General features: G+C 39.9%; 1 protein-coding gene across 1 annotated transcript in view; it reads left to right on the top strand.

Moving 5' to 3' along the window:
• LOC115371013 (kin of IRRE-like protein 3) overlaps positions 1-12,784 on the top strand; it is a 141,563-nt gene that overhangs the window by 14,838 nt on the left and 113,941 nt on the right. Inside the window, exon 2 of the mRNA XM_030068129.1 lies at positions 6,132-6,281. Within this exon, the coding sequence (XP_029923989.1) occupies positions 6,132-6,281 (150 nt within the window). The remainder of the gene's footprint in view (positions 1-6,131; positions 6,282-12,784) is intronic.

Genomic DNA, 12,784 nt, shown 5'->3' with positions numbered 1-12,784 from the left:
TTTCATAACATAAAAAGGGAAGAAAAATGTTATTGGACTTCTAAAATACGACTGCTTGCTTTGGGAAAAGCTTATCAGAAGCAGTATAGTATATGCATTTTATAGATATTATACTCAACATAAAAATTACTGGTATGGTCCTTTTAAAATTTTCATTCATTTATCAAGTGAAACTCTGTAATTATAACTAACTATAATGCTTGATCTGTGCAAAAATTTCACTCAGTCTTGTTTACCTATATTACACCAAAATCATTTTCTCTCCACTCCCTCCGTTGAGAATTATCAATTAATTTAGGCCTCGGTATTATTTATGGAAGGCTCTATCTCATACGGCATGATGCCTGTTGAATTAAAATACCGAAATCAGCTACAGAAAGGTGCACGCAGAGACGGGCCTGTGAATAACATACAGCTACAGAAAAACGTTTTCTCAAGGTTGTTCCCATCCTGAGCACACTGTGTCCAAAAGGTTTTTCAAAGCGTGCCGGGCTGAGACATCAACACCGGCGACACCTTGAGAGCATGCTCCTTTCTCCCTGAGACAAACAAAAAAAAAAAAAAAAAATGTTTTTATACGTGCCGGCCCCGTTCGAAGAAAAGTAAAATGTACATTTTTGTGGTAAAGACTTACGAAGAACCTTCTGCCTTTTGTACGGTAGCCTTCAACTCTGACAGGCGAGGCTCATTTCTTAACACACACGAAAAGTCCACGCCCTGTAGCTTTGGCAAAGAGGGGAAAGTACACAGCGAGACATGCAACAGAGTAATAACCATGTATATTTGTCCTTCAGTGCAAAAAAAAAAAAAAAAAAATTAAAAAATGCCACCTTGGACGCTGCGAAGAGCCGTGACAGTGTCGATGTGCAGAAAGCCCACTCCTGATATTTACCTGATATTTCGCACTTATTCTACATCGTCCTGGCATTTTATTCATTCACGCATTTTATTCATAAATGTGTTATTCCATAAAGCGCCGGTTTCTGTAACGAAACTGAAAGCAGGAGGTGAGTAGAGGTAGACAAGAAGTGCACGTGGAATTCAATTCAAGCATTTTTTTCCCCAAGCATTTCAGGCATCCAGGCATTTTTTTTTAAATAACATTTTTTATATATATAACATATTTACCAGTATTGGAATTTGAATTTGAATCAGCCAGTCAAGGTTGTTTGATTAGTATTATTATTACAGTTTTCATTGTTGTTGTTAGTTGTAGTAGTAGTTGTAGTAGTTGTAGTAATATTTGTATTTGTATATAATTTTTTTCTCTTTCCAACACCATGATTATATGGAGATCAGTATCTCACTCCCGGGTGCTATAATGCATATTTTGGAAGTGACAGTAAACTGATTCTGACTCTGATTAATTTTTATAGGAGGGTTCAATAAAAAAAAAAAATGTTGCAGAGGTTTTTCATTCTGGCACGATGAAAATTCTTGGGTGATTTTTTTTTTTTTTTTTTTTTTTTTTTTTCAGCACTGAAATTTTAATGTCAGATATTGGCACCTTCAGTCCAAAAATGTTGGGATGGACCAAATCACATCTCTCTTTCCCAGGTATCTCTATTTGTGCGGACCATGTGTTACATACTTAGCGAGTATTTTCTGCACAGCTGCCAAATGCAAAGCCCTCAACAGTGACTGATAGAAAGGCTCTCGGTAAAAGAAAATGTAAAGTGTACCTACTTTTATGCTTCACCTCACTTCCCCTGCCAGCAGCGCCGATGACAAATACAACTGGGAGCTGGTCTGGAAGGAGCCGCACGACTACAGCTGACCTCTCCATCAATATTTATAGAAGACTGTCTGTTTACCTGCAAGCGGGAGATGCTGGCTTCCCGGTTAAAGCGGGGCGGCGGTGTGGCTTAGCCTTTAGAGGCGCCGTCCTGTGAACAAAAGTTCTCCGGTTCAGTTGGAGAAAAGAGCCACGTGGCCTGTTCAGGTCCACTGTAGAGCGAGGCATTGATTCCCCGCCTGCTCACACAATGATAATCGCATTAGATAAGAGCGTCGGGTTCAATCTCGCCTCCGGAAGCTCCTGCGATTCTTTATTTCATCCGCTCCTTCAGCCGTTTACCGCCGAAAAGTGCGATAGTCCAACACATGACGGTCCAAATTAAAGACAATCTGCTAAACGAGCGACGTGTTCGATCCTGGCTCCTGGTTCACTGCATTTGCATGGATGGCACCACCTACTTATATATATATATATATATTTTTTTTTTTTGATGATGATTTCTGTTGTTTGTGTGCTTTGAGATCATTTCAAAGTCATGCCTGGGAAACGAGCCACAGCGATTTTCCAAAATGAGCAAATTTAACTCACAGATTTCACCCGTGCTATTCGAATACACAATTGAGTGATCCTTCACCGTTTCCTCTATGTGCCAGGTGTAAATGTCTTTATTTTGACAGAATGCACTATTTTTAATCTGAATTGGCTCTGTTTTTTTTTTTTTTTTACAAGGTAGCTGTCTTGTGTTTGCATTGTCGGTCTATTCTTCCGTTTCTTTGGCATTGTTAACGGCGTCATTTTGGTAATTAGCTAACCTGGGATTTATCTCTTGTGTTTGTGTCTTCTCTTTTCTCCTATTCTGCGTTGGGTATGTCTCATTTCTGCACACCATGCGCGCTGTCAAGCTGGAATGGCCCATTAACTTTAATTTATGGCTGTTTATTATGATAACAACCTCAGTGTAATCCTGCAACTGGCAAACAGAACCTAAAGAGTTTCCTTCCAAAAATGCGTTCGCCAGAATTTGGAGAGAAAAAAAAAAAAAAAAAAAAAAAAAAAAAATGGCAGCCGCGTCTGATGAACTGACGGATGGCGGGGAAGTGAAGCGATGCACAGTTGGCTTTTGAAGTTACTTGTCGAGTCAAATGAGACGCGATCATAAAACAACTGATTAAGATTATAGGAAGAATTATCCCGTTGTTGTTTTGTGGTTTAAATTCAGACTGGCACATTTCAGCTCGCAAACAGTTTCAAAAATATGGATAAAACAAAAAAGACACTATTTTGAAATGACTATATCTCAGCACAGGTCTGCTACACCTACTTTTACTTGTATTTATCATCAGTAACAACATCCAACTCATAAGTGCAACTAGGAAGGTCATATTTTTCTGAAAGCTGAAATCCGTCTGACCGGCAGGTAAATAATGCAGAAATATCTGGAAAAGGCATCGTTGATGATGATTGATTTTTTTTTCAACTCTGCCGAACATGAAAAACGCAGCATATTGTGCCAACAGTGTGTGTTACCTTTTGATATAGACTCTCAGAAACGTAACATTAGCTCACTTTACTCACCCATTAACTTGCTTTACTTGCAAGTAATATTTCTGGGAATCTTTCCAACCTTCTACCTTCCTTTCCGTGAGATGAACGCAGCGTAAGTGGATGGACTTTCACCCAAACCGCAACATCGAGAGAATACGTCAAGAAAAGAGCACAAATAATTACATGGAGAAAAAAAAAAGTATATTAAGCAGAATGATGTCAGTTTCCAAGGCCTAAATCTTGTGGCTTCAGGCAATTACCCGGCCAGCTATATGGACAGTCTGCCACTCAACATGCCTATTAAATGGAATTAGGATCTATTGTTGATGTATGTGTCTTCCAGGAGTGGGAATCTCCCGAGAGCGCCGCAAAACAACAATATCACGATTAAATAGTGGTGCAAATTTTTATTTATTTATTTATTTTGGAAAAGCATTTCATTTCACATTCATCATTTTACACAGGATCAGTATTACTGCAAGTAGATTGATGTAGCATGTTACTGAAAGTAGATCCGTGTAGAACTGTGCAGACTTAAAATTGAAAAAAATAAATCAATCAATAAAGCAGTTTTAATAGCCGGCCTTTCTTGTGTGACATTAACTTTAATTGTTTACAGTTGAACATGGGGAAGTTTTCGGTGTAGATACTTCAAGTGGCTGAAAGGAGAAAAAAACAACAAAGAAACAAGACAGATATCATTAGAGTGAGTTTTTAGATGTGAAAAAATATAGAGAAATCACAATTTCTTGCTTGTTTATTCTAACAAGTCAGCTAAAATCTGTCCTTATGGGTTTAATGCCCACTTGGTCCAAATCTGGAGAAAGTTTCTTTCCACGGTGGCTCTGATTTTAGCCTCTTCCCCGTGTGACAGACGTTCTGCTCGCTCTCAAGATAAAATGTCAGCCATGTCTGAAGGAAGGACGGAAAGTCGACTCCAAGTCCGTTATTAATATGTTTATGAATCTGCTGCCAATGAGGCAAAATAACCTGGCAATGCCACAAAATATGGAAATGATAGTCTCCAAAACCAGTCGTCCAATCTGTCTGAACACAGAGGTCGTTTGTGTTTACAGTGGCAGGGCGCCCCTAGGGGCAGGTTGCAGTACTGCGGGGGGTATGTGAGATTTTTGTTGTTAATGTTAATTTAAAACATATCAGTCATGCACAATCCCTATAATAATCAGGCAATGCTATAATAAGTTCAATAAAAACTGTAAATGTAAATTATTTTCAGCGTGTGTCAAGTGAGTGTGTTTGTGGTTTAAATCTGCCGCCGTGGTTGTCGAGTACGTTTGTTCACTATGAGCAGGAAAAATCCAGGAAATGGATTTATGGTTGAAACGTTGCGGCGATATGGCCAAAAACAAGGAGTTAGAAGAGAAAAAGACGCAAAAACAGTGAAAAAAATATCCTCAGTATCAGGTTGTTGTTTCAGATGACACAACACTGCAAAAACTCAAAATCTTACCAAGATTATTTGTCTTATTTCAAGTCAAAAATGTCTTATTACTAGTCAAAATATCTCATTACACTTAAAATAAGACATGATCACCTCAGAAGTAAATTGTTTTTAGACAATTTTCACTTGTTTCAAGTGAAAATTCACTTGAAACAAGTGAAAATTTGCTTGTTTCATTGGCAAAATTTGCCAGTGGAAAAAGTGAAAATTCACTTGAAAGAAGTGAAAATTAGCTAGAAACAAGAAACAAATTTTGCCAATGAAACAAGCAAATTTTCACTTGAAACAAGAGACAATTGTCTAAAAACAAGTTACTTCTGAGATGATCATGTCTTATTTTAAGTGTAATGAGATATTTTGACTAGGAATAAGACATTTTTGACTTGAAATAAGACAAATAATCTTGGTAAGATTTTGAGTTTTTGCAGTGAATACTTTCTTATAAAGATTTTTTTTCCTACCAAATTTTTCTTTGTTATTTTTTTTTTTGCACTGGTCAGAAGGTACTTGGCAGAAAAAAAATACTTCAAAGAGGCTACTTTACTGAAAAAAGCTTGAGAACGACGTTCGCTAATAAGCTAGGCGCTACAAATACTTGGTGAAGGTGAGGAAAATGTTACAGTTAAGGTTAGGGAAAGGTTTGTGGTAACACTTAAGGTTAGGGAAAAGTCAGGGTTAAGGTTACAAAACGTTGTAATGCCAGCTATCTTATATTAGTGAATTTTATATTAGTGATTTTTTTTAAATATTAGCTAGTTAACATTAGCTATCTAAAAACGAGCACTGTCCTAGCTTGGATTTGAACTTGATTGATCCATAAATCAGCCCCGTTTGTCACTCCCTTAATACTATTTTGTTGTTTTCACTGTTTAAAACTTTACTTCAGGTCATAATAAGCTGCTGTACAAACCATCTACCTGAAGTGCCCTGATGTTGTTTTTGTGGGGGCATGATAAAAAAAAAAAAAAAAAAAAAACTCTTACAATATTTTCTAACATAATCTTGCCATGTAGTTGAACTATGTGTAAGTTTCCACAGATATCATATATGTGTTGTATGGCGGCAGTCCTTCTGAGTATACTGTACGCTTTCATTTTGCAGCCTTGAATTTATTAGGTGCAATTTGCTGTGCAGTTTTATTGCTCTTGCTTCAGTGCCGGCCGCTACTTTACAACTGCTACTTGACCTAACCTCAAGCTAATGGCGGAGTTGTCCGGCACAATGTGTCATTTTCTGTCATTTCTATCAAGGCTGCAAGTCGGCCGGACTCCTCGCCGGCAGGTTTTTCACCAGCGCTTACCGTTTCTCCTCTTGTTTTCAGGTTTTTCTCATCGTTTTATGTCGTGTGACTCAAGCTAATCCGTCAATTCCCCTTTGCTCTTGCAGGGAGCGGTGCAACGTTCACCCAGCAGCCCACAGACCTGGTGGTGGTGGCAGGCCAGCCGGTCACCCTGCCCTGCTCTATCCCCGGGTACCACGGCATGGTGCTCTGGCTCCGTGACGGCATGGCCCTGGGGGTCAACAGGGATCTGTCAGGTAACATCTCTCCGTTAATCTGTGTTGTCTAACGCTTGGTCTGTTTCGAGCCGGCCCGCGTGCCTGCAAGCAGCTGATAAAAATGTGGTGACACGTTCCTCTACATGAGTCAAAAATGGAACAAACTCCCCAATATATATAGACATATTCAAAAAAAATGCCATTAACAAAGTAAATCATATGTTCCCCCCTGATTAGATGAAACTTTCTTGATGAAACTTCCTTGCTTCAGTATCAGTCTGAAAATGTCACGGCATTATCTGAGACTTTATTACTTTAACTGGAGTTATTAATTCTTTTTTTTTATATGAGGAATTACATTATCATTTCTAATAGAGGAGCTGAAGGTGATGACACGGGCTGGAGGCCGTGCAGTGGCTTCAGAGCTGCGTCCTCAGTGGCTTCAGAGCTGCCGCTGTGTTCGCGTGGCTGTCTCAGCACAGCGTAATAGACCTTCTTCACAGCAGCCATTTTGACACGACAGAGCAGGTGAACACAGGTGTCGCATTGGCAATCCATGCCGTCCCTGTTTGAGTCGTCTAATCCGAGGGCGCAGTTTATAAATCCGCTGGAATGGTTTTCGTAGTGAGGTTGAGTGTTTGAGGACGGAGTGACACGATTGATGCTCACTCATACTAATCTTTACCTTTATCTTTACCTTTATTTAACCCAAAGAGCTCTGAGGACCGCAGCATGGCCCTTTACAGCAGGAGAGTCAGACTCATATCAGGTAGAGGGCTCAAGTCATTCAAATGAGACCGTCACATGAGCCGGATTATTTTATGCCAACATCAATATGACTCGAGTCAACACATATTTTATTTTAGCCAAATTTCTGACTTATTATTTTAAGTCAATTCATTTGTAACTTGCTAATTAAAGAGAAATTGCATGTTGGCTCATGGAAAGAACACATAATGCAGAATTACATCAAGCATACTGCCGGCCGATTTGACTTCCAGCCGATTGGTAGTTTACAGTGCTACATCATATTCATTTAGCATAATTTATCATTAATCATTAATTTATCAATTTATCATACATATTTTGCATATTATATTTTATAATAATTGGGTGCAAACATTTCAATTAAAAAAATATTTTTGATTTTAAAATATGTTTGTATGTTTTTTCCCCTTTCCCTCCGTAACATGTTGGGGGCCAGATGAGACGTGCTCAAGGGCCAGATTTGGCCCGCGGGCCGTATCTTGAACATCTCTGCCTAATAGTGTAGTCGCCTCCCTCTGCTCCAAACAGGGACTGTGGCTTATTAATATACAATCAGCACCTGACATCATGAGAAACCTTGTAATGACGTTCTGAGCAGCAAGAGAGTTAACTGTGTTGTAGAAACTAAATTTGGAAACAAATCCCACTTTTCCACTTTTACCTGTAAGGTTAAGTGAGTGTGCTGTACCTTCACCCACACAACAATCAGTTTCAGGGAGTCTTGTCTCGTTTTCTCTGGCTTGACATTATTGTTGTGCACAACCTTTTCTTTAATGGCCTTCCATAATGGTGCTAAGAGGTTTGTAATGTAACTGCAAATCCTCTGCAGCGATGCCAGTCTGCCTCTGAAAGATATAATCTTCTCTCTCCGACATTCACTGACCTAGCTGTGAATGTATGGTTACATACCTCTATTTGTTGTGGGTATCTGTCAGTAACTTCATATTACAGCCTGATCTTGAGTCAAGCTACCGTGTTAAGTCAGAACAGCTTAGACAGAGTTGTGCTTTTCCAGATAATGGTTTTGATTCACTCCTCAATTGGACGGATGTTTGGTTAAATGGTGCGTGTTTTCTGTTTTGCAAGGGACCGCGTTATTCTGTCCGTGTGGACAGACTCACAAACACCCGCGGTGGATATTTTCTTGTTTGGTGGCATAGTTTGAGTGACACTTTGTCAGTTCCTTTTATTTGAGCAGCATTTTGTTTGGTTGAGTGTGTTGGAGATGTAATGCACAGTGGGAAAACACTCGTCCTTCATAACATACAGAAGACGTCTCAGTGTCTGCGTACTCAAAAAAAAAATATGCAAAGCCTCCTCGTCAGTACGTCCAAATGGGTTGCAGAGAGTCAACATTTGAAAGTTGCAATTTATCACAACATCTGCTCCTCTGGCAGATGGTTAATCATGTTTTGCTCATTTCCAAACTGCCAGCAACTTCCTACCCACCCACCCCTCCACCCCCCCCTCTTCCATCTTTCCCCAGGCTGTTTTGAAGACCAGAGCTGCCTGAGGAAACGATGACCTCCAATCAGCCTTCTGAGTGGAGCATGTTTGTCTCGGTGGAGGCTTAGGTCAATAACAGTAAACCTCATCTCCAAGTCTGTGAGCTACAGTATTACTGAATGAATGCATGCATACTGAACACGCGCACACGTGATCACCGGGACAATGTAAACACCGTAAAATATCTCTCAACGCTTGTTTTTCTGAGCACTTTTGAACATTGCTAGGTATGCGATGCCATGCAGTCATAGTGTAGCATGTTAACATCATGTATTCCCCCCAAAGACACCGTCTACCTTGGCCTCTTTTCTTGGCTCCCATTTTGTCATAGGCAGTGTTCCCCTAATTGGGCCTCGGAGGACAATTCCCTCCCATTACATCTTTTCTATCTCACTCCAGGGGCCTTTCCATGGTGTCACTGAAAGAAGTCATAATGACCGGGCCCCCAGGGACCCACCAGAGCCTAACCAAACATTGCTATTGACTGAGCCTGCAGAGGAGGACACACAATAAAGACTGAAGCTCAGCATGTGTGTGTGTGGGTGGTGTATGTATATGTGGCTACCTGTCATGGAGTAGCCACAATGACTGTCTTGACTGCACATCAGCGGCAAGGACTAATGTGAGCGAGAAAGGCACTCTCTCTTCCCCTTGAACAGTGAGTGTTTGTTTTGAGGTGACAGTATAATTGGCCTTTTTGTCAGGACAACGGATGAGAGCTCTTCTGCTGACACTGCGCCGCTGTTTAAACAGGTTATTGTAACTATTGGAATTAGAGAAAAGAAAAAAAAAAATAAAATATGACCCTGGCGGACCTGAAACGATATTAGCACTAAAAGATAATAGCACTTGCAAAACTAAACAGCACTGACTGTATGGTCAGTGAAGTAGCATATTACAGTAATTTAAATTAAAGACCAGAGTCAATGAGGGAGTGAAGATTGAAATGTGATGCCAGTGCACTGGAAATGGGCTCTTAAAGCAAAGGTGACGGGGGAAAGTTAAAATCCCATTGTCGTTGTCAATCCCAGTCTCCCTCCTCTCCCCAAACATTGTCTGCTTTCCGTAACTTTGTCTCTTAATCAGCGCGAGGGAGTTTTTCCACTGTGCATGTGGCCTTTGCCTCCCCTGTGCTGTGGCTATGAGCTCCATCCACTTAGCCAGTCTATTTCTGTTCCCTGCTATTGATGCATCTGTCATACAGCAGGTGCTGCACTCATCCCTGCCACACCATATAAGAGGACCTGCCATCCGTGCACAACTTTAAAGCAATAAAATGCTGCAAAACATTTAGTTAACCATCAACACAGTATTCGATAGCTACCCTTTTATATTTGTATAACTCTCAAAATAATGTGCCTGTAAGATGTCAAATAATTAAGGAGTAACTAGCCCACTCATGACCAGGGACACTACTTTTCACAATTAGAGGTCAGGCTTAAGAAAATTTGTGAGTTTGAGGTTTATTTATTCCTTAAATATTCCTTCCTGCTTTGTAGTGATCAGACGTTATCTCCTAGTTGCGCCACTTCACTCGTCATGAACTCAGCTTTAAAGGAACAGTTTACCCAAAAATGAAAATGTATCTTTATCTACTCCTGCACCTACTTTGCAGAAACCTTTTCAAAAATGCCTGAAGTGAATGGGTACCTGGTTCCAGAGTTGTAAAATGTGAAATAATGAGCTCCCCGCTCTTGTCGAGCAGTATGTGAGTGAACAGTAATTGGTTGTGTGTCGGCATAAACTGTTTTTCTGTTAAAGATTATAGTGAAGAGTTGAGCTAACGGTTTAAATCGAGGTTATCTACTTGCGATGTGATTATTTGGACTTTGTAAGGTTTGGATCATGGTGCACAAGCTGCATTTTTTTTTTTTGCACTCCAACAAGGACAACTCTGCCTTTTTTGTGAAGCACCACTTTTTATTTGCATCCATGTTCTTAAAAGTGAACTTAAACGCAGCCTCTCTGTGCGTTACAGTGAGTCAAGGCACACCTCCAGGGAGCAGAGACTCGTGATGTTGGGGTGTGTGGAGATACATGCACTGGGAGGTGGACTGACAAGCACTGAAATTCTGGAGGAACTTCCAGTGCAAAACAGTTCACAATTAAAATGTTATCAGTGAAATGACCAGAGACATGAATAATTAACTGAACAGATAACTGAACACATGTGCATGCGGTTAACTTAACAGCTCAGTTTTAGCTGAATTTTTGTCGCATGTTGGATTAAACTCACCTCAATAATGATTGGGTTTGCTCCAAAATCTGTGAGCACATGTTATGACTACATCATTTTTAAATTGTCATTGGATTGGCATATGTTCCAGTGAGGGAATTGCACCTACAGCTCAGAGGAGGCGCTTTGCAGCTATTTTAGAGACGGTTGCTGCACAGTTATCCTGGTGTGTTGTACACACTAAAAACTGCTGGGTTAAAAAAATAACCCAACTTTAACTCAACCCCTGGGTCAAAAAAGGTCCAACTACTTGCTGTGTTATTTTGACTCAAGAAACTGGGTTATGCATTTTGACCCATAATCTGGGTTAAATAAATAACCCAATTTCTCTCTTAACATGACCCAGGATTGTAATCAATATAACCCAATTTATAGGTCATATTCATTTAGCCCACTCAACCCAAAAGTTGAGTGGGCTAAAACTTTCACACAGTATTCTTAAGCATTATTATTGTCACTGTCGTGACAATAATAACGGTCAAGCACACCCTCGAGTGTAATAATGCGATTATACAACTATTACCAACAAAATAAAATGTATAATCAAAATGTATTCATACTGTGGGCATTTCGCTGCCAAAATGTAAAAGTTTTTTTTTTGCTAGTAGGCCTATTCTCTCCGTTTCAGTGGAAATCTGAGAGATCTGACGTTAACTAGTCCCTGTCAGCCAGCCAACTTGGACTTACCATGTTTTCTAGACATCGTGATTTCCCAAAACTGAATAAATACCACAGATAGATAGCAACAAAACTGCTCTGATAGCTCAATCATGTTGTTACTAGAATATCCGCTGGGAAAAAATATTTTTTTCGTGGACTGATAGTTATACTTCTGCCGACTTCTCAGTCATTTTTAATCTAACAGGTGCCGTGACAGCGACTCAGCAGCATAGCTGATCTTAAGTCTATCTACAACCATCTTATATGAACAGTTAGGCTATATTTAAATATAGGCTACTGCTTTCCAGTGTCGGCACCACAACAAACAATCTTTTCATAAACTCACCGGCAGATGTTTTATTTCAGCTGGCGGTGTGTCACTCCAATTTAACGTCAGCTCCGATTAATGTGGCTAAGCAGCAAAAGTAACAGTAGGCCTAAGCAGTCACATTAAGGCTGAACAGAGTTATATAATTTCAACCCCACCTTTCAGGGGCTTTTGCTAATCACCTTTTCAGGCTGTTATCAATTTACCTCTGAAATAAAGACGACAGTTTTCACAGATGTGTTGCTTTATTAAATGTTCACTTCAGTGTACAGATGCAAACAAATTGACAAATTAATTCAATCAATGGCCTAGGCAACTCATAAAGACTAAACAAATTAATAACGATTAATAGGCTAATTAATAACTGATAACATTAACACATTAATAACAAGAAAAAAGCTGTAGCCGCACATCTCCGTGGAAAATCTTACAGATACTGTCCGTGGTGCTGACTCCGCATTTCATTCTCTATTGTAGAAATTAAAGCTCCATAAAATTCACGGAGGATCTTGTTTAGCTCTTCTTTCTTTACAGGTGAGAAATCAGCTGTTTGCCCGGTGTTTGTCAGGTAGTCTTGTAGATATTTGACGGCCCAAGACGTTGACCGGGCCGTACCGGCTTCATTTCCTGACCTCTCCAGCTGATCCAGCTCTTCACTCGTCACTCTCGCGTATCTCTCCTTTTTCTCTTCTGTCTTGTCTTCCCCGTTCAGCCGTTTATCCAAACTTAGGTCGCCAAATAAATCAAAATTGACAACAAAACGGTCCAATATGTAGACTAACAAAGTTGACAGCGGCTTTTGATGCGGGTTTTCAGTGAAACGTTTCTTGTTGCCATGGAAACCACACAGACTCGGGCAATAACATTGCCGGGCGGAGTAATATTTTCAGTGAAGAGGTTTTTTTTCATTTGAGCACGGCTAGCCGTGCTCTATTGCTCATTTGAGCACATTCTAAACATCTGATTGACCAATCAGATTGCTCGGTCGGATCTACGTGTTGTATAATTACTAATTAAGCACTTCCACATTTATATGATTTTACT

The sequence above is a fragment of the Myripristis murdjan genome, chromosome 14 (genome assembly GCF_902150065.1).
Source record: "Myripristis murdjan chromosome 14, fMyrMur1.1, whole genome shotgun sequence".
NCBI lineage: Eukaryota > Metazoa > Chordata > Actinopteri > Holocentriformes > Holocentridae > Myripristis > Myripristis murdjan.
Note: the sequence above shows the minus strand (reverse complement) of the source record. Positions and strands in the feature narration are given on the sequence as shown.